Source organism: Lepidochelys olivacea (genome assembly GCF_965140295.1).
Source record: "Lepidochelys olivacea isolate rLepOli2 genome assembly, chromosome: 5".
In the NCBI taxonomy this organism is placed as follows: Eukaryota; Metazoa; Chordata; order Testudines; family Cheloniidae; genus Lepidochelys; species Lepidochelys olivacea.
The window spans coordinates 71,502,121-71,530,085 of NC_140415.1; the positions used below are offsets into that span (position 1 = coordinate 71,502,121).

At 42.3% G+C, this 27,965-nt stretch overlaps 1 protein-coding gene across 2 annotated transcripts in view; it reads left to right on the forward strand.

Annotated features, from left to right (window-relative positions):
• Window positions 1-27,965, forward strand: part of CAMK4 (calcium/calmodulin dependent protein kinase IV) — a 290,902-nt gene that overhangs the window by 255,201 nt on the left and 7,736 nt on the right. For both annotated transcript variants that reach the window (XM_084628870.1, XM_084628871.1), the window contains exons 8-9: window positions 6,473-6,548; window positions 27,383-27,509. In XM_084628870.1, coding sequence (XP_084484996.1) covers window positions 6,473-6,548; window positions 27,383-27,509 — 203 coding nt within the window. The remainder of the gene's footprint in view (window positions 1-6,472; window positions 6,549-27,382; window positions 27,510-27,965) is intronic.

Below are 27,965 nucleotides of genomic sequence, written 5' to 3' on the forward strand. Positions count from 1 at the left end.
GCTATTTATAGAGCGCTAGCAGCGAAAGTCTGTTGACCCAGGGTGGGAAGCTTGCTCCCCGCTCACTCCAAAACGCTGTATAGACAAAGTCTTTGTGCCCCAATCAGACAAGAAGCACTGAGTAAACCTGTCTGTTAACTTCTGTATGTATCCAAACTCTTTGAAGTGGTTATTTTTAGTGTTAAATCTGTATACCTGTGAAGTAGTGTCACTAGCTAATGAAAATGTAAATGTGGATTGGAGAGAATAAACATAAAGAAGAAAAGGGAGAGAAAGAGCAAATAGTTACAGTATTGCAGACCATGCTTTCTGATGTTTGTTACTATAGAAACGAAAGGAAATGGGAAGACATTGATGAAGGCAACAAGATTACTCTATTAGCTTGTAACGTAAATGATGATAGGATGCAAGTCATACATACATTTGTTTGTGCAGTATCTTTATCAGGCAAACAAAGGAACTAAACATCCCTTGGAATTAAACCTATTCCTAGTGTCTTTAGTCTCATAAAATTGTATTTTGAGTATTGATTATTAATCTCCATGCTAATTTCTATCATTGCTAGTAAACAGCAAATGTCATAAAGCTGTAGTTATTGCTTAGTGTCAGAAGCCATTTTTATGCCTACATTTTTGTAACTATAAAAGATTGTGTGAAGAAGAGGAAGCAAACACATAATGCAGCCTCCAAAGTGGTGACGATTCCGCTGTTTATACTGCATATATGTGCAGAGGGAAGGAGACAGCAGAAGGTTTGTGTGGCAGTGATTGAGAAGAGGAGACTGGGTGGCAGTTATGTGTGTCATTAAGGGTCCAATCCTTGGTGTGCTTATTGCCTCTCTGAGGTATTGAGGGCCCTTAGCATCACACAGATTCAAACCTAATTCTTTGTATTTTTCATTGTGGAAGGAACGTTAAACATATATAAAACTCTGAGTCAACAGGAGCTGGAAGGAGTTTCTCAACCCATTTCAGAGTGGTAGCCATAGTCTGTATCAGCAAAACCAACAAGGAATCCTTGTGGCACCTTAGAGACTAACAAGAAGTGGGTTTTAGCCCACGAAAGCTTATGCCCAAATAAATTTGTTAGTCTCTAAGGTGCCACAAGGACTCCCCATTGTTTCAACCCATTTAGAATCCCCAGCTAATTGTTTCTGCAAAGTGAATTTCTGACAACAGCAGTTCAGTAGAATTTGGAATTTACATGGCACTTTACATCTTCAGAGTGCTGTACAAACCCCTAACTCCCCTCACAACACTCCTGTGGGAAAAAGGAAATGTTATCCCCATTTTACTTTCCCTGGTATGTAGTGATGGCCATCTTTTTGGTGCACTATGTGAAATGAGCCAGTGGTCTCAGTTCTGTTCCTAGAGGACAAACACCAAGGAAGAGAGAAAGGTTAGGTAATGTACACAAGGCTACAGAGGGAATTGGTTGCAGACCCAGAATTAGACCTCAAGCACTGTATTGCTGGTCCCATGATCTGTACTGTATACCACAATTGCTCCAACAGACTAGCAAAGCTTCAGACCAGTAACCTTTCTTTTTTCCCTTATCCCATCAATTAGGGTTGGGTTGTCGTGCAAGCATCCTCCATCTTTGTCTGTCCAAAGCAGCACTAAGGTCCACCTGCTTACCGTATTCTTTGATGCAATTTGTCCATCACTTTGATAGCTTTCTTTGGAGTCTTTCTTACCATCACCTCCTGCCGTGCTATGATCATCAAGTCCCCTTCATTCATCCTCTGCATGTGTCTGAACCAATGACATTGTGCTTCCTGGATTTTGTCAGCCACAGATTGGACTTTGACTTCCACCCTAATACTTTCATTTTGAAATCTTTTTCTCTGTGTAAACAGCAGCGGACTTAGAGCTGACTTCTGCTGCAGTCCAACATTCACTTCAAAGGGACTTGTTCCAAAATATTTTTGGATCATTGTTTTAGGTAATCTATATATAGGGCATTCACCATAGTTATTAAATCCTCAGCCGCTCCATATTTCCTCATCACTGGTGTGAACTTCCTTCTGTCCACTTTATCATATGCCTTTTCTAGGTCTGTAAAGGCCCAGAAGCTCTCCTGTTGGTACAGTAGCCACTTCTTTATCCCTGGTTGAATTATAAACATGGTATCCGTGGTTCTTCATCCTTTCTTAGAGTCACACTTGTCTTGTTCGAGGAGGGGTTCCACCAATCTCCTAATCCTAGCATCCAGGATACGTTCCAATATCTTCATCCTGTGCAACAAGAGCTTTATTCCTCAATAGTTTCCATGTTCACGGATGCTTGTCTTCTTATGTATTGGGATCAGGATAGACTTGCACCAGTCCTTGGGAATTCTCTTGTCTTGCCATATGGCTGTAACCACTCTACTCATCCATGTAATGCCTCTATCACGTGGGACTTTCACTAGGTGGGACTTCACTCATGTGGGACTTTCATCAGGTCCTGCTGCCTTACTGTTCTTCATTTCCTGGACTGCATTTCTCACCTCCTCCTCAGGCACCACATTTGGATCACGTATTGGCAACTCCATCCTAAAGGGATTTGCCTCATTTAAGAGACTCCCAAAGTATTGTTTCTGCCTCTCCTTTCCTTGTGCAGATGTTACTAGCAGTCTCCCTGATCATCATTTACAAATGATGTGCAATACCATCCTCCCCACCTTTGCATCTCATTTTAGCAGTGCAGTATGTCTCTTTGCCAGCCACCTGTGAGTCATTTACAAACTCAGCATACAGATCATCTAGGGCACTTTATTTGACCTTTTTCACTTCCCACTTGGCAGCTTCTTTGTATTTGTTTTTATTTCCAGCAATGGATTCATTTCTTTTTCTTGATGCTCTATTTTTTGTATGTTTGTTTTTGTTTTGGATCACTGCTTGCACTTTGTCAGTCCACTGCTACTTCTCTCTTGCTATTGGTTTTCCCCATCTACATTGTCCACAAACCTCTTTCACTTCCACAATGAACATTCTTTTGAGGTGGTTCTGCTCTTTGTCAGCTGATGGCAAATCCGTTTCTGGACACATATCCTGTACTTTTTGCACAAACTTCTCTGCTGCACTTCTCTTAACTTTCTGTATTTAAATCCTCTTTCTTTTGAGCTTAGTTCCTCCTTGTCCAGTACTCTACCACAATCATTGCCACGGGAGGTTTGTGTTTCAGTGCTACCATCTCAGTAGGTATTGATTTGCAGCCCATAACTCGACTCCATTGAGATTTCCTCTCCAACATCATATGGCTTTTGTTTCCACCACTGATGTACATAACCAGCTGACACACCCTCTTTTGGAATCAAGTTGTTTGGCAATACAGTAATGTTTTCCCTTCATCATTCATAGTGCCTAGGCTGCATTTTCCTAAACACATTTCATACCCTCTTTTGTTTCTGCCTGTGTGTGCATTCAGATCACCCAACACAACCAGCAGCTCCTTCGGGGCTGCTGTGTCTACTAGCACCTGCAGATCTTGATAGGAAGTCTCCTTCTCCTCTTCATCACGTCTGGGCTGAGATGCCTTCACTGATATCAGAAACATGACACACTTTTAATTTTTAACAGCCAATGGTCTGTCACTTACTCTAATAACTGCGCACACCATCTTCCTCAGCTCTCCTCTCCCTGCCACCCACACTTTGTTATGCCCCCTTTCATCACCTACATAGGCGTGTTTACAACCTAAGGCCAACCCCTTCACTGCATTCCCCATCCATCACATTGAAACCTCTCCTTACCATCACATCAGTGACTTCCATACCTTTATATGTCAGACTGGATATACAGAGTGTTGCCACTTTTGAAATATGGGGTGTCTTTGGCTGTGCAAGTCACTGCTTTTAGTCTGATTCTTCACTCTGACCTCTGATCCTCTGACCCTCTAGAGGGCAGTTCAGACACTGGCTGCCAGAAATCCTACTGGCCCAGGGCTGCCAGGCTTGAAGTGGGTGAACCTTTGGCAGAGGGCAGAAAGATCAGTAGCAGTAGTCCCTGGCAGGAGGCAAACAGGCCAGCCTCACTCTTCCTTATAACCAGCCTCTAGTGTATCAGTTGCCATCCTTGACACACACCACAGTGAGAAGAACTTTCCCTAATTAGACTAAGTACAAGCTTCCACTCTCTTCCCACCTTGTTGCCATAAACCTGGTGGATCGTCAAAAGGCAGTGCTGGTGTCACCACTGCCCAATGCTGGGCTTCATTTAACCCATGGATGGGGGCTTGAGATCAAAGATTTCATTCTCCTAGGTAGGCTGTCTTGAACTGTCTGGTTATTTTAAAGACACCAGGTGCCTGACTTTCATACACCGCACTTTTAATGAAAACATCTGCGCCACATGAAGACAAGTGATGGGGAGTTTGGCTGTCAGAGGCCATCCTAGACATTGGCCTTTTATAAACATTTTATAGGTGTTGGGAGCTCATCCCAACCCCACCCCAGCCATAATAGCTTTTTGGAGAGAAAGTAAGAATAATCCCTGATAGTCACAATGAAGTCAGAAGAGTTGGGTAAATGTTATTGAAACTCCTAGTACTGAATTTCCTGAAGTTCCATAGAGCCCAAGAGAGAGGAGGAAAAATAGTGCATCTTTGTGGGGCTGGGACAAGACAAGTTAGGTCAGGTCTACACCAGGGTGCTAAAGTGGTAATGTGAAAGTGGTATACGGAAACAGCAAAGCATTCCTTGTGATGCAGCTAATACCAGCAAAACTAGGCTTTTGCCATTATACCTGATTCCAGCCCCACTAAACAAAACAAAACAAATTACCCTGGCAAAAGTACAGTTTTTGGAGGATTCAGAGAAGGATTAATTACAGAGAACCAAAGCCACATTATTCCTGAATAAGAGCAGCCACACAGGGGTTTAACATGCTTTAATTTGTGTGTTGACCTCATACCTTTAGCTGACTCTCCTTTACTTTCCTAAGTAATCCCACATAGAGATGGGTTTAGTGTGGATCTGGCATTTGGTTCTGATATAAGTTATATAAGATATGTGTTTGTATGTTTGTTCTTCTCTTCCTCCTCCTCTCTTAGCCCAAAGTAAGTGCCATGAGCGTTTTGCTATTCAAGATGTCTCAGTGATTCAGCCTCCATATTTGCAAAACTATATCAATTAAAATGTAAGAATAACATAAGAACATAAGAATGGCCAAAGGTCCATCCAGCCCAGTATCCTGTCTACCGACAGTGGCCAATGCCGGGTGCCCCAGAGGGAGTGAACCTAACAGGTAACGATCAAGTGATCTCTCTCCTGTCATCCATCTCCATCCTCTGACAAAGAGAGGCTAGGGACACCATTCCTCACCCATCCTGGCTAATAGCCATTAATGGACTTAACCTCCATGAATTTATCCAGTTCTCTTTTAAACCCTGTTATAGTCCTAGCCTTCACAACCTCCTCAGGCAAGGAGTTTCACAGGTTGACTGTGCACTGAGTGAAGAAGAGCTTCTTCCTTTTATTTGTTTTATTTGGCTCCCCCTGCTGATATTAGGCTACTTTGCCTCAGGAAGATATGGCTGGTTGGCAGCTGGCAGAGTCAGAGGCTTCTGATAATGGTGTTCAGGGGAGTACAACAGCTGACAGGGCTGGTCAGAAACTTGTCAGGGAGTGGGGAAAATACAAAACCTTTGAAAGTTGTGGGGAACAGAGGGGTATTTTCAAGGAGGCACGTCATGGCGTATATAGCGTGCATGCAGGTGTGTGCATAACAGCAGGAGTATGTATCTCATATCAAGCATAGGCAGCAAGTGCATATCTTACATGAAGCACACATCATACTCTTGGCTGTTCTTCAGCATCATCCATGGGTTGAGCCCCTCTGGTGAATAATGGCTCCTCTTTGCCATTTCAGAATTGTGAGTCTCCTCAGGTACTGCCTCTCCCTTGTGCCCTACTGTGGCAATTGCAATTGACTGGAATGCTCTTGCTGTCTGTTCCCAGGGTTGAACTCCTTGAGTTGGGCAATAGGATAGGGCTTTTTCAAGTTCTTGACTCTGGAGTGATCCTTCTTGCAGCTTTCCACGCCCAAGAGTGTCAGTCTTTAGCGAACAGCACCCTATTCCTCCCATGAGAGGCTGAACATGAGAAAATCTAAAACAAATAGATTTGGGCAGGGAGAGACATAGATGGGGTCAGAAAAAGGACTTGTAATGGAGAGTGGGTTTCAATTATAGCGACATTATAGCCTTCAATTATAGCTTTAATTTTAGCGACAACTTGACTTCAGAATTACTGGAACTATTAAAAAAATACAAATGTCATGTAGTCAGTAAAACTCAAGCTCCTGGGAGTTTTACCTAAGTAAAGACTTTCAGAGTGAGGCCCTATTTGTTCTACAGTACTTGAAGAGGACACATTGCAATTACATTCTGAGTTAAGAAGTCAGACGTGTATGAAATTCCTGACCTTTATTAGTAGTATTTATTTCTGCATTAAACTTTTGTTTTAGTGACAATGTTTTTATCATCTGCAGCTCCAGAGATTCTACGTGGATGTGCCTATGGCCCAGAGGTGGACATGTGGTCTTTGGGAATAATCACCTACATCCTGTAAGTTTAGACAGTAATACTCAGTGAAATATAAAATATGGTGTTTTGATGTTTCATTTTCTAGGCCACAGATTTTTCTGACATTCTGAACTGTGCTAACAGAAAGTGAAAAAATTCTTAATTTGTTTTATGTGAGTTATATTTTTAATGGTATTTAAATGATTTGAAGGTTGAAGGAGCACTGATAAGATTCAAGTAATACATTTGCATATATAGCATAATATCGCTTGTCTAAATTACTGCAAACACTCATTAAAAATGAAAGAATTATAAAAATCATTTATTTTTGCCATTTATTATGTTTATTTTTTGCATTTCACTCAGCATGGACAATGAAACTAGATGGGCTTATTTATAATCATTTATGTGTCATATTTTTAGCACAGTGTTGTGTTTGGGTTGAAAAAGCTCAAGGGCAATGTTTCCATTTCCATGTTTCAGTGTTTTAATAACTAGATTCATTATTGATATCCCCCCCCCCAGTAAAAACTTAACTTTGTACTTAGACTGCTTAAGTATCCCTTTTAAGATACTTTATACAGGATAAACATATTACTCCAAATGATATCTGGACACACTGAATAATGGGTGATTCTTTTTAAATCTTGATTAAATACTGTAAATAAAGCTTTTCCTTGTCTTTCATATGTGTTTTGCCTCTTTAGATTATAAGTGCCTAAGGACAGAGACCATGTAAAATAGTGTTCTTCATGTCTAAATAAATAACAGTAAAACACTTATGAGCTGTAGAAAAGATCTACATCGCAAATATCATAGGCAATGCCACATTGTATTTGCCACTAATAAATACTTAAGGATATACAATCATCCCACAAAGATTTTGGATATAAACTTAGTTGTTATGAACTTTGTACGTTCTTGGGCTGCATTAGGGGAGCTTTGCCCCACTCGGCTGCTGAATAACTGCCCTAAAGCTGGTTTAGCTGGCTTGCAGGAATTGTCCTTATGCCCTGGCAAGTGCCAGTTGCCATAATGTCTTGGCAACTGGTGTAACTTAGCACATCCCAGGGAACCAACCTGGCTCAGAGCACACAGGAATAAGGAAGCACAAAGCTGAGAACTCCTCAGATGCAGCAGAGGATCTGGCACACTGTTTGTATTTCCTTTTAGGGAACAGAGCACTTACTAAACTATATTGTAAATAAAATTACTAGTGTGCTTAGATATTATACAGTGAAGAGTGTGCCACAAAAACCTGGACAGAAAAGAATAAAATAGAATTGTGCTCTGATGCAAGTTGAGAATAGAAGCAATTATCTTTTCAAAAGAGCGGACACAGTGGGCCAAAAAGAAATCAAAGCACATGACTGCAATTGAGCTGCCTTGTAATAGCAAGGAGCACAGCTGCACCAGGGTTTCTGGGGACTTCAGCCTCCAACATTTTTGGTGCCATGATTCCAAATGCCATTGCTGCTGATTCACATCCAGCTTCTCATCTGGAAGTCTGCCATGCAGTTAAGCAGAAAAGAAACGGTGAGCTGTTGGGCACAGAGAGTGGGGAGAGGCATGGCCTGCCCACCCAAAAGAAAAAGAAGTTTGTTTGATCTATTTCTGGATTGAAATGATCCATAATCATAAAAATATTTGATGTTTCACTTTACAGTTTAAACTCAATACTGTTTTGTAGCCAGAGATATAACTGACAAAGGATTGTAAGATCCAAAGTGTCCCAAACTTTTTTAGGCAAACAAGTTTTCTACAGTGTTGTGCACTGTTTACACAACTGTCTTTGCCAGTTTAGGCCCAAATATTCAAACAGAGAAGTCTAAAGTTAGGCACCTAACTCTGTAGTTTGGTATCTAAATAAGAATGACCTGTTTTTCAGTGGTGAGTATTGCAGTTATTTTATTTTGCATAAATGAAATGCTTCTGAAGAAGGTTTTTGACAGTTGAAGGTCATTGTGCATTGTACATGCTGTTGTTCTGACCCTTCTCCTTATGGGAGAATGAGCGACTTCCGTTAGTCCTGTGGCAATATTGATGCTAGGCTGATGTGTTTTCTTTTGTGCAGTATGTTTGTGGCATGATTTCAGTCAGTACATTCTGGGAAGGGGGAAGAAAACAGGTTTTTTTTATTTATATATATATATGTGTGTGTGTGTACATTTTCTCTCTCACACACACACACAAAATATATATAAAATATAGCTGACAAATTGTTTTAATACAAAATCTTGGGAAATGCAGTTTTTTTATATAAAACATAAATAAGATGAGCGATCTTCTTTCATTTTCCTGTAAAATAATAAGTTACACTATCTCCTTAATATAAGAAATTAGAGTATGATTGATAGGAAAGAATAAAAGATTCTTAAAGGAGATTTGCTACATGCAGGTCATAAGTTATTAGTGTAAACCTCAGATCTGTGGTTTGTGTATTGAAGAGGAACACAGGCAGTTTTGCATTTTGGAACCTACTTTTCTGGATTCCTATGATCATTTTGTTGTCCGTTATTCTCTTATAACAAAATTTGTTTCCCCGTCTCAAGACCTGCCACAAATCTGCCCTGGAGTACACCTCAGACCTTGTCTCTTATATCCAGCTTTACCCCTTCCCCTCTAATGCAAGTTATATCGGGGCAGATCCTTAGCTATTGTAAATTATTATCATTGTTCCATGAAAGTTGATGGACAATTTACACCAGCAGAAGATCTGCCTTGTATTCTTTTATAAAGACGTATCCAGAAATCCCATCCCACATTAGAGAGGCACATAGTAATTAACAAATATGAGGCCCCTTGTCTATAGTCAGTGTTGCACTGGTTTAATGAAAATTGTGATTTTTTTTTTACCCACTTAATTTACTTGGTACAAAACACAATGTGGATATTCTTAATCCAATTTAGACCTGGTTTATATTGCTTTATCTTAATTTGATAAGGAATCGATTTAAGGTAAATCAATATAAATCTGGTTTAAGTCGAGTGTCCACACTATGTTTTGCACCAGTTTATTGAAATCATTTTCAAATTACAGCTTTATTTAAACTGGTCTAACTTTGAATATAGAACAGAAGACCATGGGCATAGGTGGAACACTTAACTATTTGGAGTAGAAGCATAGACATGAGCAGTAGTAATAATGTGTAGGAGAGTCACCTATTCTATGAAATTCTCTTTCAGTTCACATGATAAGCATTACAAACATACGGTGTTAATGAGTCACTGTGACAATATTTGTAGCAGTAGATAGAGAATAGTTTATCAGAGCCTGCAACTGGAGCAGACAGAATAAGTGCAAGAACCATATATAAGCACCCACAACAAAGCCGGATAGCATTGAAATGTTGCAATTGGTGAGGCATTGTTACATTTAGTAGTCAATGTGCAATTATGTTTTTTCCAGATTATCTCTAGGACAACTGTATTCTACTTTATTGCAAAATCTAACCCTTGATGCAGTGACACCCGTTTATAGCTGTGTCATTCCTAATGCATTAACTCTGCACAATTCTAGATGGAGTTAAATTTTAAAAGGATTTAGCTTTGATTTGAAGAAACCTTGTTTTTCTTGTCAAATTGGATGCTATTAGCATATTTCCTCTTTAATTATGCTGGTTACAAGAGCTTCAACTGGTCTTGCTGAAATGAAGTCCTTAGCCCCCTGAGAACTACAGGATTTTCCCCCCACTGTTTACATTTGAGATTTCATTTGATATTCAGAAAAGGAAGTATTCTCCTGCATTATGCATGACTTAGCTCATATGGAGGCTCAGTAAACTAGCTGTCACATGCAACTACACTACAGCAATTAAGGGTCATTTTCACCCACTATTTAATCATTGTGTCCACAGTTATAAGCAGCAAGATGTCAGATCTCTAACAAATAGGAAACTACAAAATGTTACTACTTGGTGCATTTTGTGCAAGGGCAGGAAAGAACCTGAAGATGGGAAGCTGAGGTGGTTTTACACTGCTGAGCCGATGTAAACTGAGCTGGTGCTTCCTGCTGGATCACTGTCAGGGATTGAAGTGAGCTGTAGCTCACGAAAGCTTATGCTCAAATAAATTGGTTAGTCTCTAAGGTGCCACAAGTACTCCTTTTCTTTTTGCGAATACAGACTAACATGGCTGTTACTCTGAAACCTGTCAGGGATTGTTTCCTGAATTGTGTTCAAAGCATTGGTAATGGGGGAAAGGAGAAAATAAGAGGGCTCTTAGAGGCCAGATTCTGAAAGGTTCTGAGTGTGCAACCTGCCTCTGAAGTCAGTGAGGATCGAGGTTGTTCTGCACTTGCAGGGTTGGGCCCTCTCAGATGATAGTAAAATGGACCAATTTTATGCCTTAGTATTTCAATTCCAGTTAACATTACTAATGTTTTACTATAAGTGTTCCAGTAAGTTTAGAGGAGGGAGAAGCACCGGGGCAGAAAATAAGAAAAAGACAGAGAAGGTGGCAGAACAGTGATGAGCCACCATATCAACAGGAATTGGATTTTGACCTCGTTGGTATTACTGAAACCTCGTGGGCAGATTTCCATGATTGGAATGTTAAAATCACTGGTTATAACCTATATGGGAAACATCAACTGGTAAAAGGAGAGGAGGAGTGACACTCTGTCAAAAACAACATTATCTGTTTCCAAGTCACTGACAACTCAGAGGAAAATGATCTTGAATGCTTATGGTCAGTGTCCTAATAGATACAGCACAAAATGAGGCACCTGCTGGTGTCTGGTACAGAACACCAAATCACACCAGAGAACAGGGTGACCTGCTCCTTAAGTATACATCTATCATGTATAGGAAAAAGGGCTGTGGGACTTCAATCCAAGTGACGTGCTGCAGATCTCATGCTGCTAGTATTAAAATGTCCTTGGAATTTCTGAATATTATAGATGGCAGTTTATTAACTTAGGGGGGGAGGGATAGCTCAGTGGTTTGAGCATTGGCCTGCTAAACCCAGGGTTGTGAGTTCAATCCTTGAGGGGGCCATTTAGGGATCTGGGGCAAAAACTGGGGGGATTGGTCCTGCTTTGAGCAGGGGGTTGGACTAGATGACCTCCTGAGGTCCCTTCCAACCCTGATAGTCTATGATTCTATGAACTCAAAAAGTGTGGCATCCAACATGGAATTCTCCTGTATTTGACTTCCTCTTAACAGATAAAGAAACCACAGAACTAAAAATTAGTGGTAGCTTAGGTACAGATGATAATGGCTTGAACACATTTATGTTCAAACAGAATAAAGCACAAACCAGTAATATATACACTTTGTGCTTTAAAAGGGCCAATTTCACAAAGCTGAGAACAAATATGAGCCAAGTCAACTGTGAGAAAGAATTTTAAAAGAAAAGTGAGAATGATAATGTGTAACTGTTTAAGAACATTCTATTCGAAGCCCAGAGTGCCACAATTGTGAAAGAAGCCTATAATGGTTAAAAAAGCAACAAACAAACCTGGTTTACAAGGGAATGAAATAAATATTGTGACTGTGTCCCCCCATAAGGCTTTATGGAAATATGCTTATGAATGCATATATGACATAACTGAAATATGTTTTTTTATGCTACATATGTCATGTAACATATCTCTGTAAAGGTTATGATCTACTGAATACATTTCTCCTATTTGTCTGCATGTATCATTTTTGTACTTGAAGTTAAGAATATTGGCTGTATACTTGCTTGATTTCTAAGTAAGCTTTGTAAGGCATTTGGTCAGCTTCTTTAGAAAGAAATTTGCTAAGTTAAGTGTCCAATCAAGAAGCACTTCAGGAACAATGGATCTTCGAACGCTTCAATCCATATAAGAAGTCTACTTGAGGACGTTCAAGGTAGCATGTGAACCATGGCTGCTATCTGTAGTTCTGAGTCATGCATAGACATGTGACTTGCCCATGTGACTCCAAAACTCCATCTTGGAGCTGAACTTTGCATAGGAGAGAGGAGGGGGTCTCCACCCACAAGAGAAAGTCTATTTAAGCCCATGGGAGACCCCTCCATTTTTTCTTCAGATAGCTAAAGAGAGAGCCTCTCCACCCCCAAGGATACCTGAAAGAAACTGGAACAAAGGACAGTAACTAAAAAAGGGAACCTTAAAAAAGGGAAGAAGGAGGATCCTGGGAACTACAGGCCAGTCAGCCTCACCTCAGTCCCTGGAAAAATCATGGAACAGGTCCTCAAAGAATCAATCCTGAAGCACTTGCATGAGAGGAAAGTGATCAGGAACAGCCAGCATGGATTCACCAAGGGAAGGTCATGCCTGACTAATCTAATTGCCTTTTATGATGAGATTACTGGTTCTGTGGATGAAGGGAAAGCAGTGGGTGTATTGTTTCTTGACTTTAGCAAAGCTTTTGACACGGTCTCCCACAGTATTCTTGTCAGCAAGTTAAGGAAGTATGGGCTGGATGAATGCACTATAAGGTGGGTAGAAAGCTGGCTAGATTGTCAGGCTCAACGGGTAGTGATCAATGGCTCCATGTCTAGTTGGCAGCCGGTATCAAGTGGAGTGCCCCAAGGGTCGGTCCTGCGGCCGGTTTTGTTCAATATCTTCATTAATGATCTGGAGGATGGTGTGGATTGCACTCTCAGCAAATTTGCGGATGATACTAAACTGGGAGGAGTGGTAGATACGCTGGAGGGGAGGGATAGGATACAGAAGGACCTAGACAAATTGGAGGATTGGGCCAAAAGAAATCTGATGAGGTTCAATAAGGATAAGTGCAGGGTCCTGCACTTAGGACGGAAGAACCCAATGCACAGCTACAGACTAGGGACCGAATGGCTAGGCAGCAGTTCTGCGGAAAAGGACCTAGGGGTTACAGTGGACGAGAAGCTGGATATGAGTCAGCAGTGTGCCCTTGTTGCCAAGAAGGCCAATGGCATTTTGGGATGTATAAGTAGGGGCATAGCGAGCAGATTGAGGGACGTGATCGTTCCCCTCTATTCGACATTGGTGAGGCCTCATCTGGAGTACTGTGTCCAGTTTTGGGCCCCACACTACAAGAAGGATGTGGAAAAATTGGAGAGAGTCCAGCGAAGGGCAACAAAAATTATTAGGGGGCTGGAACACATGACTTATGAGGAGAGGCTGAGGGAGCTGGGATTGTTTAGCCTGCAGAAGAGAAGAATGAGGGGGGATTTGATAGCTGCTTTCAACTACCTGAAAGGGGGTTCCAAAGAGGATGGCTCTAGACTGATCTCAATGGTAGCAGATGACAGAACGAGGAGTAATGGTCTCAAGTTGCAGTGGGGGAGGTTTAGATTGGATATTAGGAAAAACTTTTTCACTAAGAGGGTGGTGAAACACTGGAATGCGTTACCTAGGGAGGTGGTAGAATCTCCTTCCTTAGAGGTTTTTAAGGTCAGGCTTACAAAGCCCTGGCTGGGATGATTTAACTGGGAATTGGTCCTGCTTCGAGCAGGGGGTTGGACTAGATGACCTTCTGGGGTCCCTTCCAACCCTGATATTCTATGATTCTATGAACTACAGTGGGTGTGAGTGATTGCTGGACCCCGACTAGAAGGAGACTAGTATGTAAAAGAAAGCTTACTGGAACTGGTGAGGTTTTATCTTTATTCAGTTTGATTAGACATAGACTTGCGTGTTCTATTTTATTTTGCTTGGTAATTCACTTTGTTCTGTCTGTTACTACTTGGAACCACTTAAATCCTACTTTCTGTATTTAATAAAATCACTTTTTACTTATTAATTAAACCAGAGTATGTATTAATACCTGCCGGGGGATGGGGAGAGCAGCTGTGGATATCTCTCTGTCAGTGTTATAGAGGGCGTACAATTTATGAGTTTACCTTGTATAAGCTTTATACAGGGTAAAACTGATTCATTTAGGGTTTGGACCCCATTGGGAGTTGGGCATCTGAGTGTCAAGGATAGGAACACTTCCTTAAGTTGCTTTGCGTTAAGCAGACAGCTGTTAGGGGACATGGTTCAGACCTAAGTCTGGGTTTGCAGCAGGCTAACGGGTCTGCTCAAACCAGGCAGGGCACTGAAGTCCTAAGCTGACAGGACAGGAAAGCAGGAGCAGAAGTAGTCTTTGCACTTCAGTTGACAACCCCCAGGGGGTTTCTGTGATCCAACCCATCACAGTGGCATAGTCGAGGAGGGTCTGTGCACAGCTGATTGCTTTGAGATACTGGTAGTGATTTTAAGTGAGTTTTAAGTGTGGTGGCTGGAGAACAGACAAAGTGGTTACTGGTTTGTTATTTTCTGTTTGCTTATTTCAGGTAAGGGAAATAAGGACAGAAAAGGAAGCAAAATAAGTAAGAGTGAAGATCAGAGGAAGCTAGAACTGCACAGGTTGCAAATTACCCAGAAAGTCTGAACACTGGGCGCTGGGAAAGTCTCTGTTAACTAAGAAGCCCCTGAGATGAGTGCATCCCAGTTTCAGTAAACTGCAGAGGGGGCGTGGCCCAGCACAAGAACGCAGGAAAATGACTATCAGTAAAGCAGCTCATAAACTAGAGCTGGCTCGACTGGAAGCAAAAGAGAAAGAAAATGAACACAAGAGATGGATGGAATTAAGACAATTAGAAATTAATGCAGAGGAGACTGCCCACAAGAGAGCTGTGGAGGCAGAAACAGCCAGGGAGGAAGCTGCCCACAAGAGAGCTACGGAGGCAGAAGAGGCTGCCCACAAGAGAGCTGTGGAGGCAGAAGAGGCTGCCCACAAGAGAGCTATGGAGGCAGAAACAGCCAGGGAGGAGGCTGCCCACAAAAGAGCTAGGGAGGCCCAGAAGCATGAACTGGCTGTTATGGAGTTGAAGAGACAAAACCCTTCAGCTGCTGGCTCCATGTCCTGAAAAATCCACAAATGGGAGCGACTATGTCCCCAGTATGATGAATCCAGCAATACTGCTGAATATTTCATCACCTTTGAGAGACTGTGCACCCTCTGTGCAATCCCTGAAGACCAAAAGATGACCACATTGGTAGCAAAATTGACTGGCAGAGCTCTGGACATATTCTATAAGATGCCTATTGATGATGCTTCAAACTATGGTAAATTTAAGGAACTGGTTCTGAAACCTACAGGGTTAAATTCAGGAGTCTTAAGAGGGGATCTGGAATGAGTAATGTGGCTAATGTAAATGAAATGAGAAATATGATAGATAAGTTGGTGAGGGGGAAAGGTGTTACAAGCTTTGAAGGAATGTGTGATTTGGTTACTCAGGAACAGTTCCTAAATATGTGCAGTGATGATGTAAAACAGTATTTGTGGGACAAAAAGGCGGATGCAGTGGGTGAATTAGCTGGGTTTGCAGACTCCTATGAGCAAGCGCAAGCTGCCATTAAACACAAACCACTGGCCGAGGGGGACAGGATTGGGGGAAAGCAGAACCACCATTTTACCCCTGGGAAAAAGGAGGCTGGGCGTTCACCTCCCCATTTCCCTGTTACTCGTCCCAAGTCTCCTGTACATGCAGAGGAGCCCAAGAGGTGCTACCATTGTAAGTCCACTGAGCACCTGAGGAATAAGTGTCCCTTGCTGAGTGGGAACTGGCAGCAAGTAACACATGAAGCTGCTACTTCTCAGAGCCAGACTGAGGCCTCTTTCTACACAGGATTTGTAAAACTTGCTTTCACACAACCAATCAGTGAGCATATGGATGCTGTTAAAATCAATGGTGAAGTGCTTCTTGGATTAAGGGACACAAGTGCTGAGATTTCTGTGGTCAGGAGGGACCTGATCCAGGAGGAGGATTTGTTGCCAGGTAAAATGGCAGAATTAGAACTGGTGGGAGGTAACAAAGTCCTTGCACCTTTAGCTAAAGTACACATGCAACCTGAGGATTTGCAGGCTGAACTGACTGTTGCAACGGTGGCATACAATTTTGCACCGTTTCTACTGGGGAATGATTTCTTTAATGTGGCAGAATCTGTCCCAGGGTTGGTTAGCAGTGAGAAGGACTCTTGTGCTAAAAGCCCTGGTGGGAGGGAGGATGAGGCAGGGCAGTAAAGTCACATGGACTGCTGGGGGAATAGCAGAGTGTCTCTTAGATTCCTATGTAGTGGTAAAGACTGCAGCTTTGGAGGCAGGGATGGTTGTAGCCAGTTCCTGTAGCCCCGGGGTTCAAGGCAAGTTCCAGAGGGAGGGGCTGGATGAAGCCAGCTCCTGTCCCGTGATCATCTCCCCAGCAGAGGGGAATGTACCACCTTGTAACAGGGGGGCCACCCCAGCAGCCAGGCCTGCCCTAGGGTGCACAGAGACATGTGTCCCAAAGGTGGAATTTGGGGTCCTGGTAACTGCTGTGGTGGGAACAGACCCCAAGGACTCTGTAGCAGGAAGCAAGCCCAACCTGAGTGAAAAGGGGAGAATTTTGCTGGCCAGTGAAGGGTCTGTCATAGCTGGTAGCTGTGAGCCCACAGCTGGACCAGGGTCACCTTCCCTTTTTGGGGACACAGGAGTGTCTGACCCAGAGGGGAGCCCAGAGAGGGAAGCCCAGATGGAAGGTGAGGGGGGCTGGAGAGTCCGCCCACCTTTTGTAGGGAGGATCTTTTCCAGGAGGAGGGTGAAAAGTCTGCATTTAAAAGCCAGACCCCTCTCCTGTGGATCAGGTTTTAAGGGAAAACTGAGGGTCAGATCTTCTGGAAGGGGGGTGTCCATCCAGATGACCTTTTGAGAACAGAAAGTGGGGTGTCCAAAGGGGTTTTACCAATCCAAGGCACTCCATTGAAAGATGTTGTTCTTGCTACACTTGTAAGAGATAAAACTGTCTCTCCAAGACAGGAGGGGGAAAATCTCTGCATGGGTGAAACTTCGCAAGGGAGTGGAGTGCAGCCCAGAGAAATTCCAGAGGGAGGGGCCGAGGGCAGGCACGGTTGCAGCACACCCTTTCCTTGCCAAAGCCCCAAACCCATGCCTGAATTGAAAGCCTTCTTCAAAGAGGCAGAAGAGTCTGCATCAGAGTGCCTACCAGGGGGCTCAAAGAACTGGAAAATACAGTAGACACTAAACAAGCTAAATTGTGTGAACAAAGCCTCTCCACCGTAGATTTGCTGTTAATCTTGTGTCTTTTACTATTTCATCTATGGGTCAAGACAAAAAGAAGTTAATACTAGTGTTTAACCCTTTAAAGATGTGAGACAGACCTGATTTGTGGAAGAAACTGTTGTACATGCTGGGGATGGTGACAAGACAGCCCCACAAGCATGTTACTTTTCAGCCTATACCTGTAAACAGACTAGAAGCTTGGCACAGCAGCAAAAGCATAACAGGCCCTTGCTGCTGTGTAGAGAGGGAAACTGAGGCACACCGTCTCATGGCATTGGTGGCTAAATGCCAAGACACCTACACTTTAACAGATATTGCTGTATGCATTCTGTTAGCAATAATACACCCCAACTTGTGTTCAGGCATCTGGGCTCCAGGAACCCCAAAACTGGCTAGAACACTTCTGAATGACATCATATGGTGTAAAGGTACTGAAAAGGAGTGTGATCAAAGACAAATAGAGATTCTACATGTACTGCCTCTGTCACGGACAGTGTCCAAGTCTCTGGCAGTAAGTTCAGGAGGAGGGTGTGACGGTGCTCCCATAAGTCTTTATGGAAATATGCTTATGAATGTATATATGACATAACTGGAATATGTTTTATGCAACATATGCCATGTAACATATCTCTGTAAAGGTGGTGATCTACTGAATACATTCCTCCTATTTATATGTATGTATCATTTTTGTACTTGAAGTTATGAATATTGGCTGTATACTTGCTTGATTTCTAAGGAAGCTTTGTAAGGCATTTGGTCAGCTTCTTTAGAAAGAAATTTGCTAAGTTAAGTGTCCAATCAAGAAGCTGCTTCAGGAACAATGGATCTTCGAATGCTTCAATCCATATAAGAAGTCTACTTGAGGACGTTCAAGGTAGCATGTGAACCATGGCTGCTACCTGTAGTTCTGAGTCATGCATGGACATGTGACTTGCCCATGTGACTCCAAAACTCCATCTTGGAGCTGAACTTTGCATAGGAGAGAGGAGGGGGTCTCCACCCACAAGAGAAAGTCTATTTAAGCCCATGGGAGACCCCTCCATTTTGTCTTCAGATGGCTAAAGAGAGAGCCTCTCCACCCCCAAGGATACCTGAAAGAAACTGGAACAAAGGACAGTAACTACAGTGGGTGTGAGTGATTGCTGGACCCCGACTAGAAGGAGACTAGTCTGTAAAAGAAAGCTTACTGGAACTGGTGAGGTTTTATCTTTATTCAGTTTGATTAGATGTAGACTTGCATGTTCTATTTTATTTTGCTTGGTAATTCACTTTGTTCTGTCTGTTACTACTTGGAACCACTTAAATCCTACTTTCTGTATTTAATAAAATCACTTTTTACTTATTAATTAACCCAGAGTATGTATTAATATCTGCCGGGGGGGGGATGGGGAGGAGGAACAGCTGTGGATATCTCTCTGTCAGTGTTATAGAGGGCGTACAATTTATGAATTTACCTTGTATAAGCTTTATACAGGGTAAAACTGATTCATTTAGGGTTTGGACCCCATTGGAAGTTGGGCATCTGAGTGTCAAGGACAGGAAAACTTCCTAAGTTGCTTTCAATTAAGCCTACAGTTGTTAGGGGACGTGGTTCAGACCTGAGTCTGGGTTTGCAGCAGGCTAGCGGGTCTGGCTCAAACCAGGCACGGCACTGAAGTCCTAAGCTGACAGGGCAGGAAAGCAGGAGCAGAAGTAGTCTTGGCACATCAGTTGGCAACCCCTAGGGGTTTTCTGTGATCCAATTCGTCACAAATATATCAATTATATCAGATTTATTATATTATATATAAACACATACACACGAAATGGAAGAAAGGAAAAGTTGATAGTAATGAATATAAATCAGAAGCTAGTAATTGTAGTAAATTGATAGGTAAAAGGACACAAGAGAACTTGTGGCCAGCAGAGTTTGGTACAATAAGGAAGAGATTTAGCAACAAATAGAACCTGGCAATGATATTGGTTTATTACTGGATGGAAATTGTAGAATTGTTAATAATAATGCAGAAAAGGCAGAAGTGTTCAATAATTTTTTCTGCTCTGTGTTTGGGGGTAAAAACAGATGATGAAAGCATATCATATGATGATGAAATACTTTCAATTTCACCAGTAACTCAGGGGGATGTTAAACAGCAGCTACTAAAGTTAGACATTTTTAAATCAGCAGGTCCAGATGACTTTCACCCAAGAGTTTTAAAAAAGTAGGCTGAAGAAATCTCTAGATGATTTTTAATAAGTCTTGGATCACTGAGGAGGTTCCAGAAGAAAGCTAATATTGTGCCACTATTTTAGAAGGGTAAACAGGACAATGTGGATAATTACAGGCCTGCCAGTCTGACACTGATCCTGGGCAAAACAATGGAACGGCTGATATGGGTCTCAATTAATTAAAAAAATTAAACAGTTATATAATTAATACTAGTCAACATGGCTATATGGGAAACAGATCCTGTCAAACATTTTGATATCTCTTTATTATGAGATTACAGGTTTGCTTGAATAAAGGTAATAGTGTTGATATAATATACTTCTGTAAGGCCTTTGACATACCACCACACAAAACTTTGATTAAGAAACTAGAATGATACAAAATCAACATGGAACACATTAAATGGATTAAAAATTGCCTAACTCACAGGTCTCAAAGTGTAAATGTAAACTGGGAGTCGTCATTAACTGGGGTCCCACTCGGACTTGTTCTTTGCTCTGCACTAGTTAACATGTTTATCAATGACCTGGCAGAAAACACAAAATCACTCCTGATAAAGTTTGCGGATGACACTTAAACTCCCTCAAGGCTGGCGTGAAATCAGACCTATGATCACAGAACCATTACCAACTCCCTGACATTCACTTGCCCTGTCCACCCCCAATACTGTATCAGTAGAGACTAGCACAGCAGAAAGAAAAGAAGTGCTAGGTTTCAGAGTAACAGCCGTGTTAGTCTGTATTTGCAAAAAGAAAGGGAGTACTTGTGGCACCTTAGAGACTAACCAATTTATGTGAGCATAAGCTTTCGTGAGCTACAGCTCACTGCATCGGATGCATGCTGTGGAAAATACAGAAGATGTTTTTATACACACAAACCATGAAAAAATGGGTGATTATCACTACAAAAGGTTTTCTCTCCCCCCACCCCACTCTCCTGCTGGTAATAGGTTATGTAAAGTGATCACTCTCCTTACAATGTGTATGATAATCAAGATGGGCCATTTCCAGCACAAATCCAGGGTTTAACAAGAACGTCTGAGGAAGGGGAGAGAGGGGTAGGAAAAAACAAGGGGAGTTGGGTTACCTTGCATAATGACTTAGCCACTCCCAGTCTCTATTCAAGCCTAAGTTAATTGTATCCAATTTGCAAATGAATTCCAATTCAGCAGTCTCGCTGGAATCTGGATTTGAAGTTTTTCTGTTGTAATATCGCAACTTTCATGTCTGTAATCGCATGACCAGAGAGATTGAAGTGTTCTCCAACTGGTTTATGAATGTTATAATTCTTGACATCTGATTTGTGTCCATTTATTCTTTTACGTAGAGACTGTCCAGTTTGACCAATGTACATGGCAGAGGGGCATTGCTGGCACATGATGGCATAGATCACATTGGTAGATGTGCAGGTGAACGAGCCTCTGATAGCGTGGCTGATGTGATTAGGCTCTGTGATGGTGTCCCCTGAATAGATATGTGGGCACAGTTGGCAACGGGCTTTGTTGCAAGGATAGGTTCCTGGGTTAGTGGTTCTGTTGTGTGGTATGTGGTTGCTGGTGAGTATTTGCTTCAGGTTGGGGGGCTGTCTGTAGGCAAGGACTGGCTTGTCTCCCAAGATTTGTGAGAGTGTTGGGTCATCCTTCAGGATAGGTTGTAGATCCTTAATAATGCGTTGGAGGGGTTTTAGTTGGGGGCTGAAGGTGACGGCTAGTGGCGTTCTGTTATTTTCTTTGTTAGGCTTGTCCTGTAGTAGGTGACTTCTGGGAACTCTTCTGGCTCTATCAATCTGTTTCTTCACTTCTGCAGGTGGGTACTGTAGTTGTAAGAATGCATGATAGAGATCTTGTAGGTGTTTGTCTCTGTCTGAGGGGTTGGAGCAAATGCGGTTGTACCGCAGAGCTTGGCTGTAGACAATGGATTGTGTGGTGTGGTCAGGGTGAAAGCTGGAGACATGTAGGTAGGAATAGCGGTCAGTAGGTTTCCAGTATAGGGTGGTGTTTATGTGACCATCGTTTATTAGCACTGTAGTGTCCAGGAAGTGGATCTCTTGTGTGGACTGGACCAGGCTGAGGTTGATGGTGGGATGGCCATAAACCTTCTGTATGTCAATGGGTGCATGATTGCTATTATTTTTTATTTATATCCCAGTAGTGCCCATGATTTGCTAAGAAGACAAGCCATATACAAAAGTTGGGAACAAATATACAGCCAAAACATGTACATTTTATGTGCATTAAATATATTGTTTTGTTTTATAAATAAATATCAGTTGCCTCTGGTCTTCAGACTTGCTGTTATTAGTTACCTAATTTCTACTACATGTCTTGGTAGCTCTCGATAGGGCTCTGACCTTACAGACCAATTGAGTGAGGGCATTCCATGGGAAAAGGGCATCACTGAGGCCAGCACAAAGATGATGGTGGGAGAAGCAGACAAATGGGGTGAAGAGGTCAAGAGGTCAGCAGTCCACTCCTTCCCACCTACTTAAATGCAGCACTCAAAGATTTTACTGCTGTAGTCTAACCCACCTCTGCCAGCCTTGTGCATGAATACCGTTCTAAGAATATTCTTAGGCTGGTGTCTCTGTGCTAGCTGCATAACACGATGCAGCCACTCCACCCACAGGCAAGCCGCTACTTTTTCAGAACATTAGTTCTTTGAGCTTTAATGCATCTCACTCATTTTAAAAAACAGGATAGCATGCAAAATATTTGTTTTTCAAAACTAAGATACTGGAGTTTACTGTGTATTTAACTGATAGCACTGCTCTTCACTTTCTTCACAGTTCATTGTTTTCTTATCTTCATTTTGTGTTACCTGTCATATTTACCGACAACATGACAGCAGATACACTAATCCTCTGTAGCATCAGGACACTTATTGATTAGATGGGAGATTACTGTAAAATGATAAGCCTGATTACAGTGTAATGCAAACAAGAGGCAGTGTATTATATAACTGTCACTCATTTCTGTGTCTTTGCTTTTCATCTGAAATATTGTTGAATGTATCTCATCTGCAAATAGGATCATTATTCAGATAAATTACTGGAATGCATTGTACATACCAGATTTAAGTCCAACCGTTGTATACAATAATTGGGTGTTCTACAACTGGTTTCAGTAGGAGCAGGATTGTAATCAGTGGACCCAATTCAGAGACATATAAATTACGTAATGTTAAATAGGTGCAAGTGTATGAATAAGGTAGTCTAGCAAGTGGGTTTATGTGTGATACATCATGAAGTGGCAGGAAAGTGTACGTTTCTCTAAAGCTAAACTCACTTATTGGATTTATTGAATTTATTGAACTCTCTGATTGGACTTATTGAATTTGGCCCAAGCAATCCAGTGAAATAACTAGCTTTCAATCTCCTGGGTATGTGTGGTTGTTTTTTGTGGTTTTTTTTTTATTTTTTTGGTTCGTTTGTTTGGGTTTTTTTGGTCAATTTGTATTTTAATTTAACCTAAATTCAGCCCCCTTGTACATATGCATTGTAATACAGTCTGAAATTACATGATTACATACTATCTTTCCACAGGATCCCTGCCTCATTCAGTGCAGAGAATAGATGATGCTCATTTAAAGAGCAGCTATTCAGTGTTTTGCTTTATCCCCATTGTTCAGTGTGTGGCCCTAGGCTTATTTACCGCACAATGTTCAAACCGTGTTCTGAAGAGAGAATTATTAATTTCCTCCTGGGCTTTGCTATGTCGTTCATCGCTGTGGTACCTGAGTGCATCAAACATTAATGAATTTATCTTCATAACACCCAGAGGAGGTATGGGGATGATGTTATCACCATTTTACATGTGGGGAACTGAGCACAGAGAGATTAAGCTCAAAAGTACCCTCTAATATTGGATGCCCAATTTGAAATGCCTATGACCTGACTTTTCGGAGTATTTGTAGCATTTTTATAAAGCACTATATATGTTCAAAGCACAGCTCCATTGACTTCACTTGCAGGTATTAGTACTCAGTTCTTCTGCACATCAGACCCTAGGCTATCTCATCAGTCCCCAAAAACTGATGTGCACATAATTAGTGTCCAGTAAAAATTTTGGGTTAAATGACTTGCCCAGAATCACATAGGAACTCTCTGGCAGAGGCAGGGACAGAATCCATTTCTCCAGGGCAGCATTCAACTGCCTTAACTTAGAGAACCATCCTTTATCTTCCTGTAGTCCCCACCATCATTCTCTATGCACCTTCCATCATCTGCAACAAACGAGGCAGTGGTCCTACAGGCAACAGCCTCCATCACAACACAACCCTGATTCATCCCCAGAGTAGGTCCAATCTGTGCAATGAATGAGACAAATTCCATAGAAAAAATGGTATATAGTCATGTAATTAGACGGTATCATAATACATACTCCAAGGAGCCTGAATTAAGGTTACACAGTCAACCTTAACTGTGGTACTTCCTAACTTTTGAGTGCTTGACTGAATCTTAATGTTTCTAGTATTTTTAATGTGATTTATTAAGATTTTTAAAAAGCAAACTGAAAATACAGGAATTCCATCATAGCATCCGATTGACACCCACATGAGTCTTCATCAGAGTTGATACCTTTAGCCCCACTGCACAGGCTTTTGCCACTTGAGCTAATGGAGTTACTGGAATGGTGAGACTTGGGAATCTTGAGTTCTATTCTAGGCTTTGTAGGATATTGTGCTCTAGTGGACATAGACTCTTCTGCCCATCCCCCCACCTCAAGTGTGATTCCTTCTGCCTCATCCCCTCCAACCTGACCTTGTGTCATCCTGTCTTTTCCCCACACCTGGGGAAGTGATAGAATCATAGAATATCAGGGTTGGAAAGGACCTCAGGAGGTCATCTAGTCCAACCCCCTGCTCAAAGCAGGACCGATCCCCAGTTAAATCATCCCAGCCAGGGCTTTGTCAAGCCTGACCTTTAAAACTTCTAAGGAAGGAGATTCCACCACCTCCCTAGGTAACGCATTCCAGTGTTTCACCACCCTCCTAGTGAAAAAGTTTTTCCTAATATCCAACCTAAATCTCCCCCACTGCAACTTGAGACCATTACTCCTTGTTCTGTCATCTGCTACCACTGAGAACAGTCTAGAGCCATCCTCTTTGGAACCCCCTTTCAGGTAGTTGAAAGCAGCTATCAAATCCCCCCTCATTCTTCTCTTCCGTAGACTAAACATCCCCAGTTCCCTCAGCCTCTACTCATAACTCATGTGTTCCAGTCCCCTAATCATTTTTGTTGCCCTCCGCTGGACTCTTTCCAATTTTTCCACATCCTTCTTGTAGTGTGGGGCCCAAAACTGGACACAGTACTCCAGATGAGGCCTCACCAATGTTGAATAGAGGGGAACGATCACATCCCTCGATCTGCTGGCAATGCCCCTTCCTATACATCCCAAAATGCCATTGGCCTTCTTGGCAACAAGGGCACACTGTTGACTCATATCCAGCTTCTCATCCACTGTAACCCCTAGGTCCTTTTCTGCAGAACTGCTGCTGAGCCATTCGGTCCCTAGTCTGTAGCGGTGCATGGGATTCTTCCGTCCTAAGTGCAGGACTCTGCACTTGTCCTTGTCGAACCTCATCAGATTTCTTTTGGCCCAATCCTCCAATTTGTCTAGGTCCCTCTGTATCCTATCCCTACCCTCCAGCGTATCTACCTCTCCTCCCAGTTTAGTGTCATCTGCAAATTTGCTGAGGGTGCAATCCACACCATCTTCCAGATCATTAATGAAGATATTGAACAAAACCGGCCCCAGGACCGACCCTTGGGGCACTCCACTTGATACCGGCTGCCAACTAGACATGGAGCCATTGATCACTACCCGTTGAGCCTGATAATCTAGCCAGCTTTCTATCCACCTTATAGTCTCACCCTTCTGGACTCCCAGTTCCAGTCTCCTGGCTCACGGCTCACAGTCTCCTCACCCACCTCAGTTCCTTGTCCCCAGTCTCCTTGCCTAGCCAGTCCAAGTTCTCCTCTTCCTGGCTCCTCCTCCAATCTATCTTTCTCCTCCACCCTAGCCTCCTGGCAGTCACCCCTTGCCCACATTCCTCATCTTCACTGGCTCCCAGTCCGAATCTCCCTCTAGGCTCCTCATCTAATCTCAATATTGCCCCTGTCCAAAGCTCCTTGTCCCAGTCTTTTTGCGCAGCTACTCCCAGTTCTCCCCCTCTACCCCAGCTTCTCATCTGATCTAGCTCCCCTCCCCCCTCAGTCCCATTTTCCTTGCCCAGACTGTCCTTGTCTCTGCTCTGGCTCCTCATACAATCTCAGTCTCCCCACTAACTATTGGCTCCCAGTCCCCCCACTTCCATCCCCTGTTTCTCTCCCTGGCTCCCATTACCAATCGCCTTGCCCAGCCAGTCCCAATCTTCCCACACCCCAACTCCCAATCCCAGGTTCTGTCCTTCCTTTCCACGAGGCTCCTTATCCCAGCCAATTCTTGTCCCCTCTGAAGTTCTCCTTCATGCTGCCTGGGCCCAGCAGGGTGTTATTGAGATCACAGGAGAGACCGTCTCCCTGCTCTCAGTTCAGATGCCTGGACCTAGACTTGGCACCTCCCCCCTCTAGCTCAAGTGGCAAAAGCCTGTGCAGTGGGGCTAAAGGTATCAACTCTGATGAAGACTCATGTGGGTGTCAATCGGATGCTATGATGGAATTCCTGTATTTTCAGTTTGCTTTTTAAAAATCTTAATAAATCACATTAAAAATACTAGAAACATTAAGATTCAGTCAAGCACTCAAAAGTTAGGAAGTACCACAGTTAAGGTTGACTGTGTAACCTTAATTCAGGCTCCTTGGAGTATGTATTATGATACCGTCTAATTACATGACTATATACCATTTTTTCTATGGAATTTGTCTCATTCATTGCACAGATTGGACCTACTCTGGGGATGAATCAGGGTTGTGTTGTGATGGAGGCTGTTGCCTGTAGGACCACTGCCTCGTTTGTTGCAGATGATGGAAGGTGCATAGAGAATGACGGTGGGGACTACAGGAAGATAAAGGATGGTTCTCTAAGTTAAGGCAGTTGAATACTGCCCTGGAGAAATGGATTCTGTCCCTGCCTCTGCCAGAGAGTTCCTATGTGATTCTGGGCAAGTCATTTAACCCAAAATTTTTACTGGACACTAATTATGTGCACATCAGTCAAGTCTCTCCTCCAAAGCACTGGGTGCAAGAACATCTGAAAGACAAGTTCACCAGAATTTTTTAACATGGGCCAAACACCATTCTTCCTAGCAAGAGAAACAACTGAACTATTTTGCCTGAACATTTCCAAAATATCCACCCTGAGGCAGACACCCAGCAGGGACAATTTCAGCTCAAACAGTTGAACTCTGACAAAGTTATAATCAACTGAAAACACGTCTTATAATGGAGAGTGTCAGGCAACCTTAATAATAGGTGATGCGATCAGCCCTGCCTATAATGTATATATACATATAGGGACCACTTAAAGTGATATGTATAAAGACCCAAGGAAAGGTTTGTTGTTTTGTTTTTTTAATTAAAAGTAGTTCTGTTTTCACAGGCAGGGTGGGAAAAGAGCTGTGGAGTGGGTAAAAATCACATAGGGAGATGTTCCTTGGAGCCTGAAATCACTTAGATATTTGATAAATTTCGCTCTCTTTTCCCCTTAGACTTTGTGGATTTGAACCATTCTATGATGAAAGGGGAGACCAGTACATGTTTAAAAGAATTTTGAATTGTGAATATGACTTTGTGTCCCCCTGGTGGGATGACGTGTCTCTAAATGCCAAGGATTTGGTAAGTACAACGAGAACACAAAGTGTAACATTTTCTCCGATGCATATGTGACATCGCTCCGCAAAGGCAAACAGTATTTGTGTGGAGTTTTTTCACATATATCTTCATCTCACTTTGATTCCTGCCTATCTTGTTTGCCTGCAAATCAAGACTAATTTGTTAAAATGAAATAATCACCATAGATTCCAGTGGCCTGAACTTCAGAGATGCTGAGTACCTCTTGCCCCTGCTGACATCAGTTAAAGCTGTGGCTTTTAAGTACTCTTGTAAATTAGGCTGTAGAAATTCAGAGATTATTGCAGCGCATGTATTTTTTTAAAAAAAGTCTATTAAATTACAGTAAAAAGTCCCCACACTACATCATACGTCACTTATTCAAGATCAGGTTAATATTCAAAGAACCTGGCTAAAGATTCTAGTGTCTGACTTTTTTTGTAGGTATCATTTCTTTGAGTC